This window comes from Castanea sativa, chromosome 2 (genome assembly GCF_040712315.1).
Source record: "Castanea sativa cultivar Marrone di Chiusa Pesio chromosome 2, ASM4071231v1".
NCBI classification, from domain to species: Eukaryota; Viridiplantae; Streptophyta; class Magnoliopsida; order Fagales; family Fagaceae; genus Castanea; species Castanea sativa.
The window spans coordinates 53,495,379-53,515,752 of record NC_134014.1 but is presented as its reverse complement, the minus strand read 5'-3'; the positions used below and the strand labels follow the sequence as shown (position 1 = coordinate 53,515,752).

Here is a 20,374-nt window from a genome sequence, read left to right as displayed (position 1 = left end):
TTCATTTTCTACAACATTTTTAGGGAACCCAAAAAAAACTAAAAAATTAAATCAAATTAAAAATAAATAAGTTTCTAGGGACCCAAACAAATAGGCACAGACCCAAAGAATAATATGTTGCACATGCTGCTAAGAGCATCAGCATCCGGAAATCCTATTCCATTCCATTTTACCATCCCAAAAAGCTACTTTATCAATTATATCATACCATTTTACAACACAACCAACACCCCAAAATTCTATTTTTTTCCATTTTATTTAAATATTCTATTTTATTCTTTTTTTTACTATTTCCCTATTTCTATTCCTTTTTCTCTCTCTCCCTCCACCGGTTTCAACACACAGAGCCCCACACACACACACCCATGATACACCAATCCACCTATCCAAACCCATCACCACACGCACAGAGCCACACACACAAACACACACACACACACACACAAAAACCATTAACAGAGCTGGGTTCTTCCAAATGACGTTGGAGAGAGAAACACCGACGGAGTTGAAGAGGCAGCGCTTTCGGAGTGCAGACTCGGAGAAGAGTTGGACGATCTTGGAATCGTTGCAGATGAGAGACCGGACCACCGAATGGACAATCTCAGTTCATGAGAGTTTCGTTTTGATCGAAGAGGTTTGGTTCATGAGATTGGGCGTTTGATCAGAGAGGTTTGGACCGTTTGGTTCATGAGATTGAGAGTTTGATCGAAGAGGTTTGGTTCATGAGAATTTCGTTTTGTTGGTACTATTTTGTTCTTTTGATTTGTTGCCTTTGATCTGATAAAAGAAGAAGGCAAGAGCTGATATTTTCTATTAAAATATTATTATAATTTTTACAATCTTGCTACAGTACCATCCTATTTCTAGGATGGTACTATAGCAACATTGTAAATTTTTTTACAATTGGCAGAATATGCAAGGCCGGCCGTGGATCATTTTAAGGGTTTGATGGTAAAATAGATCAAGATATAGGATATGCAAGGCCGGCTGTGGATGCTCTAATAGCGGGAAAATAAACAAAAGCGAAGCTTGAGTTTGAGTTAAAGTTTTAGTTCTCTCACGGTTTGATTATTATTATGTTTCGTTCTTCTCTCTATTACACATATATTTGCTAAAATGTATTTACTTTCCTCTATTTCTAGTTTCTTTGTCATTTCTGCTTATAATCTTTCTTAGCATGGTTTCTTGGCAAAATTTGAGAATTTTTTTTGTTTCTTTGGGTCCCTAAAATATGCTTAAGAAAAAAAAATTAAAAATTGAATTATTTTATTTTTGGTTTTAGACTTTTATTTCTTATATTTCAAAAAAGATTTTATTTTAACTATTTAAAAAAATTTAGGCTATTTTGTGAAGCGGAACAGGTAAATCTAAATGCCACCTTTCAATTGGATTAATTAATATACCATAAGTTTATGTGGCACTTAATGGAGATGTCAATAAAAAAAACTTATGGAAGGATACTGTATCACTGATGTAAATTAAGTATAACTTCAAGGGATAGAATTAAAAATCTGAAATTTTAGGATATAAAATCCAAAGATCCTGAACTTTAGTAATATAATTTGCACTTTTTAGCCTAAAAATAAAGAAATATAAATCCTTTTAAATTACACAAAATATATAAAAATAATAATAAAGAGCAACTGACTAAACTAGACCCGTATATATTTTATCCTATTTCAGTTTTTTTTTTCTTTTTTCTTTTTTATAAGTCCTATTGCACTTATGAATCACTAGAAAAGCATGGGGTTCAATGCCTTCTCTCGGGCAAACAATGTATATACATGCATGAATTTACGTAAACGTATAGTTGTACGTACATGTTCTCTTGGCCTATGTGCCGTCCCAAGAAAGAAGACTAAGTTACAAATGACATGGAAAACGACTCTGAAAAACATATACTAACTTTTGAAAATAAATATACAGCCGGCATTAATTGTTCATTAATCTTTATCAAACCACAATGTCCTTTGCTTACATTTCCTACTATCTTTCTCTTCATCAATGAAGCAAATTTCATGCAATTGAAAATGGAACAAAAGTGAAAAAGAAACCAAACAAATAGGTTCACGAAGCTCTCTCTTTCAGGACACTATCAAATTTTGTAATGGCAATTACACAATTTCTTGTAGTGGCTTCAGTAGCAGCATCATCACCATCGGTGCCTCCAACTACTTCGAATAAATCCAATCATACTCATCATAGCTATAATTCATGGGCAACATTTGTCATAGTAATTTTAAGTATCTTGGTGGTTGCCTTATTTTGCAACTTGTGCAAAAGAAAACTCATTCCAATTCTCAAGCAACGTTACAAGAAAAAAGGTTAGTAACTTTTTGTGCTTCAAATTCTTTGTGAATTCTTTTTGCTTATAAATATTAGTTCTGAGTTGGGAAAATGATGATTAGGGAGCTTGAAATTCGAGAATATATTGTTGCGGCGCTTCCAGTTGGTGGAGCTAGAGATGGCTACCAACAATTTCAGCCAAGATTGCTTGCTGGGTTCAGGGGCATTTGGGAATGTCTACAAGGGGGACTTTGATGTAGAAGGAACACTAGCTATTAAGAGACCATGTTGGTGCAAACACAATGATAATGGAAATAATACAAAGAGAAACTGAATAATACTTCTGAATTTTTTATTAATTTAAAGAAAGAGATTACACAACACTATTTAGACTGAGACGCGGCACTCGCTCTCTTATTCATTTCCAAATTTGACACTTCCATACTTCACCTCCCCCTTGAGCACGTTTCTGGCCTAATATTTGAGACAATTCATGTTAGCCCATTAATCACCACAATTAAAAAGAACAAAATAGTCTCTCTCCTTTTCAATGTGGGATTAAACATTTTCACTAACTCCTCATCTTCCACATTCACTCCCACATCTTTACATTTATGTTATAACATTTATTCATTTTAATTATTTAATATTAAAATGCTCCAACAGACCCCTTGCTGATTCTTACCAAAGCGTCAAAGAATTCAGAAATGATAATTAAGTTTCAATTCACACATGTTTATTAAAAAATATATGAAAAAGTTTCAATTTCCTCCATCCCAAAAAATTAAGGCATATATTATTGTGTTTAGTGAGAACAATGCTTAAGACTACTTCACAATCTTTTTCATAACTTGTTATGGTGGTAAGTTGTGATTGGTGCTATATCAATTTCATTTATCCGCTACTTGTACTCAATTACAACATGTTGTCTTTATAGCCTGGCAAAAGAAATTATTATTATTATTTTTTTTATGTCTTTATACTTGTTGATTATTTGTTGTGGTTTCTTGAACAGAAGTGAGGCTACTTTCAAAAGTAAAGCACAAGAACCTTGTAATAAGTCTGGTGGGATATTGTGAAGAACCAGGTACGTAAATACAGTATCACCCAAAAAGTAATCCGTGCTGATTATATACTAAAGATGAAGCAATGACAGTTCAAGTAATATTCACAAAAAGAAAGAATGAAAAATATAATCAAGTAAAATTGTATCAAAATTGTAAATACATATCAAATTAGGCTGTCCATGTACAAATTATACCCAAATACTGCCCCTTCTTTATTTTGAAAGCTTAATTTATGCCTTGAACAGGACCAAAAGGTGCAAAATTATTAGTTTATGAGTACGTTCCAAATGGTTCTCTGCTTGAGTCCATTACGGGTAAGTTGAAGGGCATGCATTGCTACATGTTAACATTCCTAAACATGTTTATCTTAGTTGACTTCATATGCTAATACCATGTAGGAAAGAGAGGGAGGAGCTTAACTTGGAGGCAGAGAGTAAACATAGCCATTGGAGCAGCTAAAGGTGCAGTCCTCATTAGACTAAAATTATTATAAACTGGCGTGATAATAAATGTTATTGATAATAAATATCATTAGTAGCACGTCAACCAAAATAAATAAATTTCTTTTTTTTTTTAACATTAAAAATACATTAATTTATATAATAAAATTTGTAATAATTGTAAAAATCGAAAACAAAGAAAAAAATGGTGTTAATTAAGTTGATTGAATATTTTGCAGGCATTGCTCATTTGCATGAAGGGATTCAGCCTAGCATAATCCACCGCGACATAAAACCAAGTAACATCCTAGTAGGAGATGAGTTCGAAGCTAAGGTTTTGGATTTTGGGTTAGCGAAGATGGGGCCTACTGAGGACCAATCACATGTCAGTAGCCAAATTAAAGGAACACCAGGATACCTTGATCCGGCTTATTGTATGAGTCTCCATTTGACCCCATTCAGTGATGTCTATAGCTTTGGTGTCATATTGTTGCAACTTATGGCTGCACGACCTGCAGTTTACTCTAATGGAAGGCTGTCTAATTATCATGTCATTGAATGGGTAGGTAATCAAAGCACCTATTTGTTCATAAAAATAAAAAAATTAAAAATTAAGGGTTCATTTGGTTGGAGGAGTGAAAAAGTGGGAGAATGAAAAATTGGTGGGAGGATGGAAAAGTGAGAGGATAGAAAATATTTGGTTTTCTCTCATGTGTGTTTGGTTGAAGGGGTGGAAAACTTTTTTGTTTAGTTGGAGAGAAAAAGGGGAGGATGAAAAATGTAGTTTATATAAATTGACTATTATATCTTTGTTATATAATATATAAAAAATAGTAGAAATGTGAGAGGGGTAGGTAAGTGCTATAAAGTGAGGATATTTGTGTAAATTATATCATTCAGCATATTTTCCTCTCCATTTTCTTCCAAACTGGAAGGATAAAAAAATGTGAGTCCGGAGGAATTATTTTCCTCCCCATTTTCTATCTCTCTTGTTTTCTCTCCTGAACCAAACGGTGAAAAATGTTATTTTCCACCCTATTTTCCTCTCCTTATTTTGTATCCTCTCTATTTTCACCCCAACCAAACATACCATAAGGTGTTACTCTAAACCAATAACAAAAGTCATCTAATACATAAAATTAACCTTTTCACATTACTTCTTGAGTTCAAGTACTATTTTTTTATTGTGATGACATATTTTTATTGGTGTTGAGTACTGCATCAACTGTATTTTGAAAGTACCTAATAGGAGATTAGGATTGTGATTTTCTTAACAATTTAAGGTAGTCTCATATAATTCAAAGTTTCAATTAATTAATGTGTGTTTGACCACGCTTATTTGCTTAAAGGCAAGCAAAAAGTAACTTTAAGCTAATAAGCCAGCTTATTTTTTCAAAACTAGTCTATTTACTTCAGTCATTTTTTTCTCACCTTTAAGCAAATAAGGGCAACTAAACGGACCCATTCATTAAGGTATTAAGTATTAACCCTACTAGCTAGTTCCAAGTTTAAATAAAATGGGGATTGTGTCTAATGAACAAAATGCATGCAGGCAAGGCCTAGCTTAGAGAAAGGCAGGCTAGGCAGCGTTGAAGAAATTTTAGATGTTAATCTTCTATCAGAGCCATGCAACATGGAGATAATGCTGAAGATGGCACAACTAGGCCTAAGATGTTCTGTGAAAGTACCCAAACAACGTCCTACAATGAACCAGGTGTGGCAAGAACTAGAAGAGGCCCACATTCAGTTGACAACTTTATAAGCAAACATCCTTCGAGCGCTGCTCTAATATCGAGTGGCAGCAGCGCACCTTGTGAATCAATGGATAACGATTATTGTCAAAGCTTTGTGAGCTTAAATGGTGTTGGATTGCAGATTTTTCATGTAGAGATGGAAAGCTACTCCTTTCGAAGCACTAGCTTAAGGTGTTTAGCGGAAAATAGTATTAGTGTCGAGTTTGATAAGAAAACTTAAAAAGGGAAGACGTGATCATGCAGAAGAATACCTCAGTTGAGTCTGTCATGGTTTAAGCTCTCTCTCTCTCTCTCAACACAGAAAAAACTTGAGTGTATGATCTGCCCTCAATACCACCTATGCCAATCGAGTTCCTTAGCTTATGTGTGTTTGAATGTTAGAGAAGCACCTTGCTGTTTATCAAATAGTTATGAGAATTGATGTGAATTGCTCTTATGTTTTAAAAAGGGTTGGGAATTGAGATGCTTACCTCTTGTGCACTGCAATATTGGTGCATGGGAGCAGTAAATTTAGTTTTTAGGAAAAGGTGAATTTAATTTGTACAAGTTTGCTGCGACTAATATATACAATATAATAGAAGTTGCCATTATTAGTTGTGAATTTACTATTTTTGGAGAAAATGTTACTAACTCATTCTTGCATCTCCAGAGCCTAACCAAATATACATTTTGACAATTAACAATGCTGACATCCTCGAAACCATTTTCCAGCTTTCTTTACACACTGTTATCTTTAACTCCACTGCTCAAAGTCCATTCCTCCTTGTTGTATACTAATGGTCTGTTTGGATAGAGGGGGAAGGAGGAGTGAAAGGAAGTAGAGCAGAGTTAGCTAAAAATAAGTTGATTTTGTGCTAAATCTACTCTACTCTACTCCTCCTCCCTCCTCTCAATCCAAACGGACCATAAGTTATTTGCTCACCTCTTCATCTAAGACCTTTGCATTTTTGCCGAATGCCAAAAGATCAGCATACATTTTCTCAGAAGCCTTTGAAAACCCATGCAAGGACTTGAAAACAGAAGAAAATCCAGTTGGAAATCCGTTTACAGTGACATGCTGCGTAACTTGCAAGCTATTATGGTGTTTTTCTTTCTCCATGTCTAGCCTCGGCCTAAACGTATCCAACATGGCTTTCCTCTCTGTCAAGTATTCAATCCGACTACGTACATTTTCCTGTGATTCATGCTCGTGAAGCTTTGATTCAAGAATTCTGCTCTCTGCCCGCTGGAATGCCAGGACCTTCTTGTCAAGTTCGCTGGCAAGTCCATCAACCTTCCTTTTCTGCTGCTGTTCCTCTCCTTGTTGAACCCACAAAGCTCGAATATCCTTCTCAAAGCTTTTCATGGTATGAGTCACTGCTTTTACTGGCAACTTCTCCAGGCAAGCTAACCAATCATGACAGATTACAAGCAACGGTGGCCCATTGAAAATAGGCCGTGGGACTGAAGACCTGCCTCTGGAGTATAATTCCACTTCAGGGGGAATGAACTTGGATAGCCAACCATCAAGAGCTTCAATATATACCTTCTGAGCAGAAACATATGCAGTAAAGCAAGCGCGCCAATTTTGAACTTCTGCTTCGAGCTGAAGGGTTGCAAGACGGTGAGAGTCATTGCAAAACTTTCCAAAGTCAGGACAGTTGAAAGATTTAACCTCACACATGATTCGGTTTTGAATTTCATATGATTCCACCATTATCTTCCAGTGCTGCATTAGGCTGCAGAAGTGGCGGAACTGGAGGTTATCACAAAATTTGAAATTTCAAGCTTCTTTAATCTAACCTACAAATTTCTGTCATCAACTTTCTTACCCATTTATCAGCTCTAAAAGTTGTGGCTGCAACTCTTCGTCTCTCAGTTTTTCGATTCTTTGGGAGATTGATTCTGCACTTCGTATTGCAACCAAGATCCTTGCATGCAAGTCTTTTACTTCAACTCTTGTTTTGTCCCCAGAGCAGATCCCATCTTCTCTGGCACCCTGGTTCCTCAAATTAGAGCATTTTCGCTCATAAATTTTCTTGTTCTCATCGCCAGCCTGATAATTTGATTTAAAACATGTTCAAGAAAGTTGGTAATGAAACAATTTTTAGTGATTACTAAGGTGTCTACAAAAAGTATCTGTAGTGGATCTATTTATAATGGAGTGACTAAATTTTACGCTAGCTGTCATCCTACCGCAACCTTTCTCCTTTTTTTGGGCTTGGGACTAGCTTTGAACAAAATATGACACTAAGCACAGACACACGCAAAGTGTAGCAGTAAAAAATTGATAGCTTTCTGGTTGCAAAACCTGCATCCCAGATGAAAGAAAATGGCTGTTCCCATTCTTTAATGGAACTTCAGTAATTAGTTTTACTTCAAAAAATCTTGTTGAAAGCTTTGGCAGAATTGACAGCTGACCTCCCCTGCTTTCAAAACTCTGTTTCAGCCAATCAAACAAACATGTATTTACTCTCAAGGGTCACATTCATGACACCATAAATCTGCCTCATTTGTTTTTCCACATCAGAAACAAAGATTTTCTAGTCTTAAATAGATCTACAATTTGTTTGAACTAAATTTACAAGTCATATAAATACTTCAACAGGAAAAACAAACACATGCAATAGAGAAGGAAAGGTTTGCATTCGAATAATGTTCAAAAACAAATTGAAGGCATAAGAAGCAGAGATTGACAGTGTCGTTACTCATTAGCCACTGGCCTTTAGGCTATTTAGAACCAGTGGGTGGTTCAAGAGTAAATTACCAAGCCTAAAAAAAGGAAAAATAATAAAAGAAGAGTGGCTCATTGAAGAAGACAGTAGATAGGTGAGAAAAAAAGAAAACAGATAAAAGGTTCCCTAATGACTGGCTATCTATTTTAATTGTCCATATCTATATAATGATGGTACAAAGAGTGTCCCATGGCTCTCTTTTTTTTAGCAGAGAATGAAAATACCGCAAACAAGTGGCAAAAGAGACTAACTAAGCAATAAGAAACTGGGAGGAAATCATAAGAAAGCATATGAATGAGATTTACCTTCACCTCCTCATAGAGTTTCTTCTCCCAAGCATATAACCTTTCTAGTGTTAGCGAATGGCTTCCAGATTCCATTCCTCCATAGTCATCAAATAAATCACTCTTTGATTCTGTCCATGTTGAAGAACTTTTGGAGCTACATGAGAGGAGACTTTTACATGAGGAAGACCGAGATGAGGTGGATCGATTCAATGTAATTGACCGAATGAGCTTATTTGAGCTCTCTGCACCCAAATTTCACGTATGAATACATGAAGTAACTAAGATACGATGAAAGTTGGTGAATGAGCAATGTCCAACACATAACAAAGATAATGATTGTCAGTAATTTAATAACAAAAAGGCAAAATCTGTAAGGAACACCATGACAAATGGCATTAAGAAAAAAAATATTTAAGAAAGACAGCTCAAATTTTCTTTTTTTGATAAGTAGGGAAAGACAGTTCAAATTTTCAGGTCCAAGAATGGTTTGGTTTTTGGAAATTCAATTCAAGGAAATGGAATTTGATGACTTCAATTATATCTGTCACCACAAGGGCATACATTCTTTGTTAAAATATGCATTCCTACAAGATGGAAAGTGAGTTCCTACTCCTTTGGGATGATTCTTTGAAATTGGCAGAATATACCTAATCTACTTCCCACATTACACAGTTTCTTCAATAAAAAATAAGATAGCCTGCAATGTCACATCTTACAACCGTCAATGACACATAACCCTGTGCATCATAATCAGGCACCAAGACATTTTATTCCTCAATTTGCATTCCATGGAAACAAACTTAATTAATTTCCTCTAATTTAACCATATATATATACACATAGAACTACGGCAAGCATGTACAAATCACAAGAAATTATAAATTATAACATTGAGAGGAAATTTAACATTAAAAATAAAAAAAAAAAGGAGAGAAAAAACCAACCTTTTATTTCCTCCAAACCAGAGAGCATTGGAACTCTATTGGTCTCCAGCATCCTAGAAACTTCCAAACCAGAGTCATAAGCTCTGATAAAATGGTCTTCAATATCCTTCAATGCCTCCAACAATTCCCTCCCATCAGTGGGTGTATCAATCACTCTAAAACTTTTGTGCTCCTCTTGGCTCACATTAACATCATCCCCTTCTGTCACAGACTCAACCACACCACCATCATCATGATCTACTTCATCATTATTCAAATCCTCAACCTTTGTCTCACTCGTATTTCCTTTTTCTCCATCCTCTTCCAACTCTGGAATCCCTTCTTCCTCTCTCACCACCCTCAGATCCTCCTCAGAACTAAACTCATTCTCCACTTGTGTTCTCACCCCATCAAACAGACTGAAGAAATCCCAACTAGAATCTTTGTGTACACCTGCCACTGGCTGAGCCTTCACATCGACAAAATGCTCACAAACCACATCTCCATCTTCTTCTTCTTCATCCTCAACCTCATTGTCATCAATATCTTCTTGGTCTTGTTTTTCACTTCCTATCTTAATAGTAGAGTCCAAAAAAGCTGTAGATTCTGTGGTGGGACATGAAATGGTTTCATGGGTGGGTTCAGATGGTCTTTGTTGAAGGAACATGGGGTTGGAGATAAGGGTCTCAGTGGTCTCAGAAGAAGAAGGAAAAGTGATGAGTAATGAAGAAGATGAACATGAATGCCGAGCAACAAACAGCCTTATAGCTGCTGCTACAGCACAAAGCGAGTGATTATACTTGCACTGTGCATCTGCAAGAGCATACCTCCTCTCCACCGCCAATTTTATGAAGCGTTTTCTGTCTTTACAGATAGACACAACATCGTCTTCTTCATCTTTCTTAGACACAACACAACCCATCTCTATCTAAAAACTCAAGAAGTTTTGTGTTTTGGTAAGAGTTTAGAGTACCCAATAATGTGTATAACTCTTTTGGCTCAAACAGCTAGCAGTTTATATGTTTTTTGTGTGTTGTGGCAGAAAGTTTATGTTTTGGCAAGACTTTAGAGTACCCAATAATGTGTTTAACTCTTTTGGCACAAATTAAGAGCAAGTGGTTTGGTTTTTTTTGTTGTTTCTGAAACAAAGGGCGGGTTCTGCCAAAATATGGAGGTTTCGTGTGTGTGTTACTGTGGCAGAATTGCAGAAAGGTGGTTTTGGGAAAGTTGCAGAGAATCACATAATGTTGTTAACTGATTGAAGTATAGCTAATGCCTTTGGTGAGATGAGAAAGACAGCATAGAAGACAGATGGGTTTGTCAAGATGAGACAAAAACAAATTACTAATACAAAGAGCATCTCCAGCATTTTTTTTTTTTTGACCTGTTTGGGCCATGAACAATGGTTTTTATTTTTTACCTACTTACTTTTTCAAATATATCTTTTAATAGATTCTTTATTATCCTTTTATCTCATTTAAATATTATTTCTTTATTAATTATTTCTTTATTTTTTAACATATGTATCCCATACCTCATCTTCACTCCTTTCTTTGCTAATTTTTTATTCTGTTTTATTCTTTTACTAATGAACAATAGCACATCAAGTTTAGAAAATGACTGTTCATTAACAAAAAGTTTTTTTTGAGTTAAAAAAAAGTTGTTGGAGGACTATTTTATGATTAGAATCTCTAAAATAAAGATAAATTTGTGTTTGTCGATATTATCGGAGATGCTCTAATAGGTGAAAATATTGGTCCTTAAAAAACAGCTTCAAGGCTAGTCATACTCTCAAACCAATTGCTTTTTAGTACTCAACATTTCTTTTGAAATAGGATTTGATCAGAGAAACTAGTTCAACACTCAGTGCTCCATGGACCCAAAAAGTCTTGAAACATCTAGAGGCCTAGGCAAACAAACTCAACTCACCTCCCAAATTTTGCTAGATTTTAGCAGAGATTTTGGTGGTGGTGAGTCTGGTGACAGGTAGCCTAGAAGAAATAGGTAGGTGATGACTGAGGAGTCAAAATAAAAAAGCCTCTCCCTCTCTCTCAATCACTCTCAGGCTCAAAGCAAGAGAGAGAGAGAGAGAGAGAGAGAGAGAGAGAGAGTGTTTGGGCCCAGATTCACTGTTTAATGCAAATATGGTATGTCTGGAATGAATTACTTCACGCGGTGTTGGAGCGTCAAAACACTAGTGAAGTGTACCATGAAATCAAATCCCTTTTTATCTATCCAACGTGTGAGCTAAGGTTTATGTTTTTTTACGATTTAATTACATATTTGCTCCTTAAACTTTTTTTTTTTATATTTTAGTTTAGTTCTAAACTTCTTAAATGTATTTTTTTCAAAAAAAAAAAAACTTCTTAAATGTATTTAAAAAAGGTTTATATCGTTAACTGGTAGATAAAAATGACTTGGCAAACAAAATTACTAAAATCAAACACAAATGCTAATGTAGAACTCTAGTGCTAGCTAGTTGATGATGGTTGATATGTTCTTTTCTCCTGTTAACTCAATGTTGGTGTCAAAAATGTCCCTAACATGTTCATCTTCTTACAAGTTACAACAATAAGATAAATTATAAGGTCTTCATTGTGGACAAGTGACGTGGTCTACTATTTCACTAAAAGACTCCTACCTATTTAAAATTGCTGAGATAAATTTTTTTTTTTAAACGGAAACTAATTACTGGCTCAGTAATTTTAAACAAATGGAAATCTTTTAATGGAATGGTAGACAAATAACATGATTCACAAGAGAATTATATAATTTTTCCAACAACTTATGACGTTTTTTTATAATAAAAAAATTACAAAGAGTATCACTTGGGCTTCGCATCTGCATTAATACGCAATTTTTAATGTTTCCATTTTCCAAGATTATACCTTTTCATTCACCAATTCACAACAATTGACGAGTACCTTTTTAACACACATTTAAAAAGCTAATGACTAATTTGAACATTTGAAAGGTTGGGAACCATTTTGAAACATAAGACAAAAGTTGAAAATCAAATGTGGAATAAATAAACATTTTCTTTATCAGAAGTGTCACACATTTCTCTCTCTTTTTTTTTAAGAGATTTATGCTTTTTCTTATATAGAGTAATTAAAGTTTAAATATCCATAAATTAGTCAAATGTGCGGCCAATGTATTTACTACTATCATATTTACTTGCGAGTGAAACAAAAGTAACTTTAGGATATATATAGATTTTTTGTTTTCTATAATTTAATAGTTACAACAATGAAAAAGGTATTAGAACTTTGATTCTCCTAATAAAGGAGAATAAGTTATACCACTTAGTTACAAAGCTTTTAGCATAAAGTGACCTTTTAAAGTGGAATAATTTTAATGTCACGAGGATATTTATTGTTACAATGCATGACGGACCAGTGTCACTCCATATGGCCTAGTAGTTTCTTAACCTCTCACAAGATTCACAAGGCTCTGAGTTCAAAAACCTTCCAAGAACTTCCTCATTATAATTACATAGTAGGCATAGTACATTGATTACATACACAAAAGAATGATACTCGAACTCGAAGAGTTTTGGATATCCTCCAAAAAATAAATGTCACTTCAGGTTATGAGGGTGCTACCACGCGCTGAAGTAAGAGTGTGAGACTAGTGAACCTTAAAGGATAAAAAGAAGAAAAGGAAAAAAAAAAGTTAATGTGGAAACATAAATGGAATTTGAGGTTGATCATTGCTGGTTTGGTTTGTCAGTAATAAAGAAGGAAACAGTAAAACAGGGGATTTAGTGGGGCTTAGGTCTGCCCAAAGTCATAATTGTCTTTGTGTTTTTCTGCCACAGGACAGCATGTATTATAAATTTATAACATTTGTATAACCTTGACCTCGGCAAAAGATTTTTTGTAGTTGGTGCCATCAAAATCAGATGAGAATCTAGTGAGCTCATTGTGTCCATCATACAGCAGATGTACAGTGACTACTCATCCTCACCGTTAATTTCACAATCATTCTACAATTACTCAATTAGTACTTGAAAAAAGTTGATTTTGATTGCTAACACTATTTATTTGTTATATTTTTTAATAATATAATAAGAATTTTTACAGTACTTTTTTATTCAAACGTTTTGTATGGGAAAAGGCTCTGGGCTCACTGGGCCTTGAACTTCAGTCTCGTGAAAATGTATGAGACAGGACCTCAGGCCCGTTGGGCCATGAGCCCTCATCTTGAATTACGACACCTGACTCAATTCTTATTGTATCGATGACCTCGATCCGAACATACCTCAGCGCCCGGCAAACCCCCCTCCTGAGGATGCTATTTTTCGAGATACAAGGTTCTGGCGGTTCAATATTGCCTTGGAGAGTATCGCCACCGAACAACTTTTTGGAAGCAGAAACCAATTCCAATACCATTGCAATAGACCCCAACAGAATCTCCACTAGGATCACTTTGAAGCGATGGAATTGGACCCCCCATCCCCACTAATAGCCAAGAATAATCATGACTCTCCACTCATCTCAGGCTATAAATAAGAGGAAAGAATAAGGAATAGGGGTTGACAATTCTGGAGAAAGAGAGAGTGAGAACTAGTAATAAGAATCGATCAGATCAAGAAAAGAGAGGGACATCGGGAGAGAAGGGTTTGGGTCACTGTGCATAGGACCACCCATAGTAGGAAACCCAAAAACTCACAATACAAATAGATTGTGAACCCAATTAATCTAGTTTTTGGCAGGCACACTTTCATTCACATGTATTTTCACAAAAATTAAATAACGTTACTAGAACAATATTACTAGGGTCGTGCTAAAGAGTGCCCTAAGGGCATTAGTTAACAATTCATTTTAAAAAAGTTTTGACACCACTTTTATGGGAAATAAAAAAATAAAAATAAAAACTGTCAAAACATTGATTTTTTTTTCCCATAAAAATTTTCTTTAAATAGATTATTAACCATTACTCTAAAGACATTCTTTAGCATTTCCCATATTACAAAACGGACTCTTATTTTATGAATTGCAAATTTTTATTAAGAGAAAAAGATTACACTAAACTCCAATGGAAAAGAGAGAGCACATTGGTTTTAATTTTAGGGAAATGTTAATGGCATTTATGTCCGATAAGAGTTAAGAATAATTTATTGTGGGGTTTATGTAATAAAAAAGTAGTATTAATTATTAAGGTGATTTAAAATATTATAAAGTAATAAGTTAAATTTAATAAATTAGCTTTATTGGTTTTACATTGAATAAAGTTAATAAAAAATCTGACATAAAACAAAATGATATGACGTAAAACAAATTTTAATGGACACTGTAAAGTGTCTATTAACATCAATCTTCATTTTAATACTATAGTTTGGCCATACGATAAACATTTATATATATTTTTCTCATAATTTTAAAAATATTATATAATTGTAATTAATGCAAAATAAATTCATTTACTGTAAGATGTGAAAGTAATATATTTTAACCATAACTTATCATAAAAATGGGTGTGGATTTGACACTTTTCCTCTAAAAATGTAAACCTGCAGAGACTTGATTGCACTAACTTACTAGAGAAAATGTTAAGAAAATTTTTGTATATCTCTGCAGAATTACTCGTCTTCTTGTGGAGTACCCTAGCTAAGTCTAGGCATATGGACAAAGATTTGGACCCTCAATTGTCTATTAACTGCTAAAGTCAAGACTACACAGCAAAATAAAAAATAAAAACAACCTGCTAAAACCTAGACAATTGAACTGTGGTGAAGAGGACAACTTTTTTTTTTTTTTTACTTCTTTTTTTTGGGTCTTTAGTCGTCTTGTCATATTGCTTGGCTTTGCTTGTAAGCTGTAATGTGAAAATTTAAAAAAATAAAAATAAGGATAAGTAAATAATTTTAACTCCAATTGCAATGATAAATTCTTACCACCTGCTGAACCAGCATTGACATAGCCTATAAAAGACTACTATTTTTTTTTCCATCACAAAATAGCCAATGTGTTGGAGACATCAGACAAGTGACACTTGCATAATTCTCACTGCATGAAACTATAAATGCCTTTGACCGGCTATGACTTGGTAATTCTACCATAGAATTATTAAAATTTTGCAATAAATTCTAGATTATTATTAGACTTGGTTTAGGTCCAGTGCATTAGTACACTGGACCCAATCAAATGGTGACACGTGTTTAAAAGTAAATTTATATCATCATTTTAATGAGTCTAGTGTCATTAGACACTGAACAAAAGCTTAACCCGTTATTATTTATCTACAAATGATTAAAACTTTTAAGAAATTTATGCCATATTTTATCTCTACAGACTACAATAGGCAAAGAACTGTGCAAGTCTTAAGTTAATAATAATATGATGAAAGTCAAGATTAGCAAAGAAAGATGCCGAAGAAGAGTTTGGTAAGTCAGAAATCAGAATAATGGAGGATCTCTATCACTTTTTCGGGTTTTCTCCGTGGAAAGATAGCTCGTAGATATCGAGAATTGTGCCCCTAAAAAGTGATAAGGGAAATGACAATTTATAAAGAAGTGGAGCCTCTCTCCCTTTCTCACGACCAATGGGGTGGTAGACTTCTATGCGCTGGGAAGCGGGAAAAGACAGCCCAGCTACCCAACACTCCCTTCACTCTCTCCAGCCCTAAATTTCCTCTACAATTTGGAATTATTATTTTTTGTACTGGCATGGTAAATTATGAGTTATTATCTATTAATTTCTAAAATTAACTATTCTTTCTAACTATTCTTTCTTTAATTGCTTTCAGTTTGTCACGTTAAAGTTATGTTTTTGGTGAGCTGATTCCTTCGTTGAGGTCTCTTTTTAAAATTATTATGTTGACAATCACACTAACTTTTTTCCTTTGAACGATGAGTGCATGTCTCTATAATGGAGGATTCCTTATAATATGGTTAAGTATGTTTTTAGGGAATATGGTTAAGCATGTTTTAGGGAGGTGAATAGGATTACCAATGCCCTTGCTGCCTGGGAAGGTCCCAAGATCCGGATTTTGTTATATTTTCCTTTCTTCTGATTGCTGTTTCAAGGTTTTGTGGATTGGATAATTCGACGACAACTAGTTCTCACTTTTGTTTCGCTTTCTTAGCTTTTGTAATGCATTTGTTTCTTACCCAAAAAAATACACACACACACATTAGAGTTGTCCCAAAATTGTGGCACCAAAAGTTGTGGTATTTTTTTCTCCCCAATCTTTATGTTCACATTACTACTACCAACAATACTATAGATGTTTGGACTCACAAGTCTGTGGCTTTGGTTTCCTTGCTAGGTTTATTTTTTCTCTTTTTGTGGATGCACTCTCTAAAATCAATCTAAAGACACCCAATTGCAAGCTCAATTTCATAATTTGTTGGCTTGTGCAATTGTGAGTAGTCACAAAAAGTGGTGGGTCACACAAATTATTAGTGGGCAGAAAATGTCAATTACTCACAATTGCACAAATCAACAAGCTATAAAATTAAAATTAGGTGTGTGATTTGGTGTGTCTCTAGAATTGTTCTTACTTAGCTTAATGACTGGTTAGATTTTGCTCTAGGTCCTTGTTAGCTCATCTGGCATAAACTATGCATGTCTCCAGCAGTTGATTTCAATGGTTTAGTCTGGATATCAGCTTTGTTATTTTTTATTTTTTAAGTTTTGCTGTATTTGTTTAAGTGTATAGAGTATAGATGGCATTGATGTAAAGACATTTTTAGGGTCTTATCCTTGTATGAATGCCATTTCCCTTTCATTTATTCCCCCGTAATTTGGGTAAATATTTCATCCTTGCGTTTCTTAATTTTAAACGTTGACCATTATCTGTAACCAGGATTTCCAGTCATCTTCAAAGCAAAGATCATAATGGCCCAATCATATTGGTTCATCAACAATATTAGAAGGATCTATCTTAAACACCAATCCAACCAAAGGCTTATTTCATCAAACAAGCCAGCATAAGTGCCAAAGGCACGTGACTATCAAGTCTATCATTTGTCTTCTCCCTCCTTTCGACGTGTTTGCAATTCAGTCCTTTAATGTGTTTTTTGTTTTTTTTCTTTGTTTTTGTTCTTGTTCTAGTCCTTTAACTTCAATTTGTTTCCAATATAGTTCCTTTGTCCAATCTACACCATTAGCTCCACAAAACAGCTTCATTTTGGAAATTGAAAAATACAAAAATGGTTGGCGAGATTGGACAAAACTAGACAAAATGACTAAATTGAAAACAAATTAAAGTTAAGGGACTAAAAAAATTGAATTAAAAATAGGTCAAAGTTAGAGGCTAATAAATTTTTATTGTGATCCATAACTTCCAAACAGATGAGGATAATTCTAAAAGGATGATAAACTCGTCTACATAAGATGGGGCCGACGGTCTCAATAAACTCGTCAGCCTTACCTATGCACTCAAAGGCGTGGACAACGCCACCTTAAGGCCGATGACTCCACCTTAAGACCACGACGCTTGTATGGGACGACCAGAACACCTAAACGACATGGGAAGCTGATGGGGATAAAGAAACCCCTGACAGGTCTGGTAGGGCTTTGCTTGGCCTCCACACATGAATATACAAGAAAACATCTTGTGTCTCACGAATAACCCTAATCAAGAGGATTTCCACAAGGAAAGAATCCCTTAAGATACGCGTATTAATAAGGATCTTCCCCACAAGGAAAGACTCTCTCCGCCAAGGAATGAATGTCAACTCTACACTACTATAAAAATCCTAAAACCTCACAAACCAAAGTACACATAATTTCCCCTAACTCTAGCACTCTAGAGTTGTGAAAATTCTTTAACTTAACCGTTGGAGGGTATTTGACCGGTACCACACTAGTATTCTTCGTAGGGTTTTCTTCTTCTCTTTGTGTTGTGCAGGTCTTGCTTGGAACACATGAGAACCGTGTAGTTTACTGACGATTTTCAACATCATCACAAACTATGGCATACATACAATTATAGAGATAACAAAGAAAATTCTTGTAATCTCCACACTATTCTTATTATTTATAGAAATACCATAGTCCAAAAATATGCGTTCTATAAAGGAATCTAACATAATGAATGTGCTGAATCTTATGATAGCATTATACATGATTGACAACAATGCTGATAAATGATGCTTGTAACATGTAATCCGTGCTGAATCTTATGATAGCATTATACATGATTGACAACAATGCTAATAAATGATGCTTGTAACATGTAATCCCTTATCTCAAAAACCATGCCCGTGCTCTATGATTTATTCCATAACAATGCAAATTAATTTGGGCTGAATGCCAACCTTAAATAATAGCGTATCTATGTTGGAAAATCATTTTTCATTCCCCAAATCATTCTCCGGCTAGTTAGTCTTCCAACATGATTGACAACAATGCTGATAAATGATGCTTGTAACATGTAATCCCTTTTCTCACAAAGCCATGCCCGTGCTCTATGAATTTATTCCATGACAATGCAAATTAATTTGGGCTGAATGCCAACCTTAAATATTAGCGTATCTAGGTTGGAAAATCATTTTTCATTCCTCAAATCATTCTCCGGCTAGTTTGTCTTCCAACATGATTTCCTTAGTCACATCAATATACCTTGTCAATACCACTTTCTTTACTAAAATTCCTGTTGAAGCCTCTTGTTAAACATGTGCACATAGGAAAGGAACCATAAACAACTTGACTACAAGGAAAAAGAGAGGCTCCATGCAGAACCAAAATGAAGTATAAAGCAATATAGTCCCTCATTCAAACTACTCTGTAATTTCTCATGAACAATGGCAACATTTGAACCTAAGACCCAAAAGCCAAGGTCTTAGGCCAAAATCCAACAGCTGCAATTTGGGGTTTCATAGGCCACTGTTTGGAAACCACAGACAGAAATCCCTCCTCGGTTGCTTGATATGCTTTCCGTATCACATCCACTGACATTGATTGTTGCTCTTAGATGAACCCTGCTAAAATACCCAATTCAACCCAATCATGAGAACCAATGATTTAATTGCCCACCGCAAACCCAACGATTTTAAGTATAAACAAAACAAAAGCCCTGAATTACTGAAAGGAACTGGTGTATACTTTCATGGTTCTCAATTTTAATATGGAACCGAGTAAATGTCAATTTTGGCATTAACAAACGTTTACATGCTAAAAATCCATCTGAGCATAGGTTTCTTACTCTTTAAATGCTGAAATAGATGATCATTAATGTAACGTGAAGTCTCCGGCCCACCATGACCGATTCAGCAATAAATTTTATCGAGCCAATGGGCTTTGGCTGAAAATTAGTTCAGGCTAGCTGAGCATGAGCTATAGAGAGACCTCCTCATTTGCATGTTTACAAGGTCAATATTGAGGGTCTCAGAGCAGAGCATGATTTGGTTTGCGGTGTGGAATGTGGATGCCATCGTTCAAGATGGTGAGCAGTACTGGACTGTGGCCGACCCAACCAATCGGTGCCGATGATACCGCACCACCGCTGGAGCTGACCGATGGAGCCAAGGCCCGTGAATGAAGGGAAACCCTAGTTTCAACACTGGTGCGGTACAAAAGTCGGAACGCAAGTCTAAAACCGATACTTGCACCGAATCTATTTCACTTAGTTTAAAAAAAAAAAAAAGTAATTTCATTCCCCCTCTCTTGAGGTTTGGAGAAATGACACTCAACTTCAAATCTAAAAGAAAAAACACACTCCTCTGTTAAAGTTTGAAGAAATTTAACACTCTCTCCTTTTTTTTGTTTATATTAGTAATAAAATATTTCAAATATCTATAAGATTTTTTTTTTTGACCATTGTTAGTAAACAAATAACTAATAAATTTAGAATAAAAAAAATTATTAAACACTATAAAACACTTACAAAGGAAAATGTCCCCATAACCCATTGAGGGAAAAAAAATTCACACTTAATATTTTAAAATACACTT

At 34.9% G+C, this 20,374-nt stretch overlaps 1 protein-coding gene and 1 pseudogene across 1 annotated transcript; one reads left to right on the top strand and one right to left on the bottom strand.

Annotated features, from left to right (window-relative positions):
- The first annotated feature begins 2,397 nt into the window (after window positions 1–2,397).
- On the top strand, window positions 2,398–5,922 carry LOC142625522 (putative serine/threonine-protein kinase PBL10; annotated as a pseudogene).
- Window positions 5,923–6,088: 166 nt separating this feature from the next.
- On the bottom strand, window positions 6,089–10,755 carry LOC142623754 (protein ALTERED PHOSPHATE STARVATION RESPONSE 1-like). The gene is made up of 4 exons (XM_075797208.1): window positions 9,493–10,755; window positions 8,567–8,790; window positions 7,359–7,582; window positions 6,089–7,265 (listed from the first exon to the last, which is right to left on the bottom strand). The coding sequence occupies exons 1-4, from the start codon at window positions 10,391–10,393 to the stop codon at window positions 6,458–6,460; spliced, it is 2,157 nt and encodes a 718-aa protein (XP_075653323.1). The 5' UTR covers window positions 10,394–10,755; the 3' UTR covers window positions 6,089–6,457.
- Between the last annotated feature and the right edge of the window lie 9,619 nt (window positions 10,756–20,374).

What these genes read in the sequence shown, in the direction of transcription:
- LOC142623754 (XM_075797208.1), bottom strand. Translation starts at nt 10,393, where the DNA reads ATGGGTTGTGTTGTGTCTAAGAAAGATGAAGAAGACGATGTTGTGTCT. An exon ending in TGGTTTGGAGGAAATAAAAG is followed by an intron (nt 8,791 to 9,492) that starts GTTGGTTTTTTC and finishes ATTTGGGTGCAG; the next exon opens with AGAGCTCAAATAAGCTCATT. An exon ending in AACTCTATGAGGAGGTGAAG is followed by an intron (nt 7,583 to 8,566) that starts GTAAATCTCATT and finishes TCAAATTATCAG; the next exon opens with GCTGGCGATGAGAACAAGAA.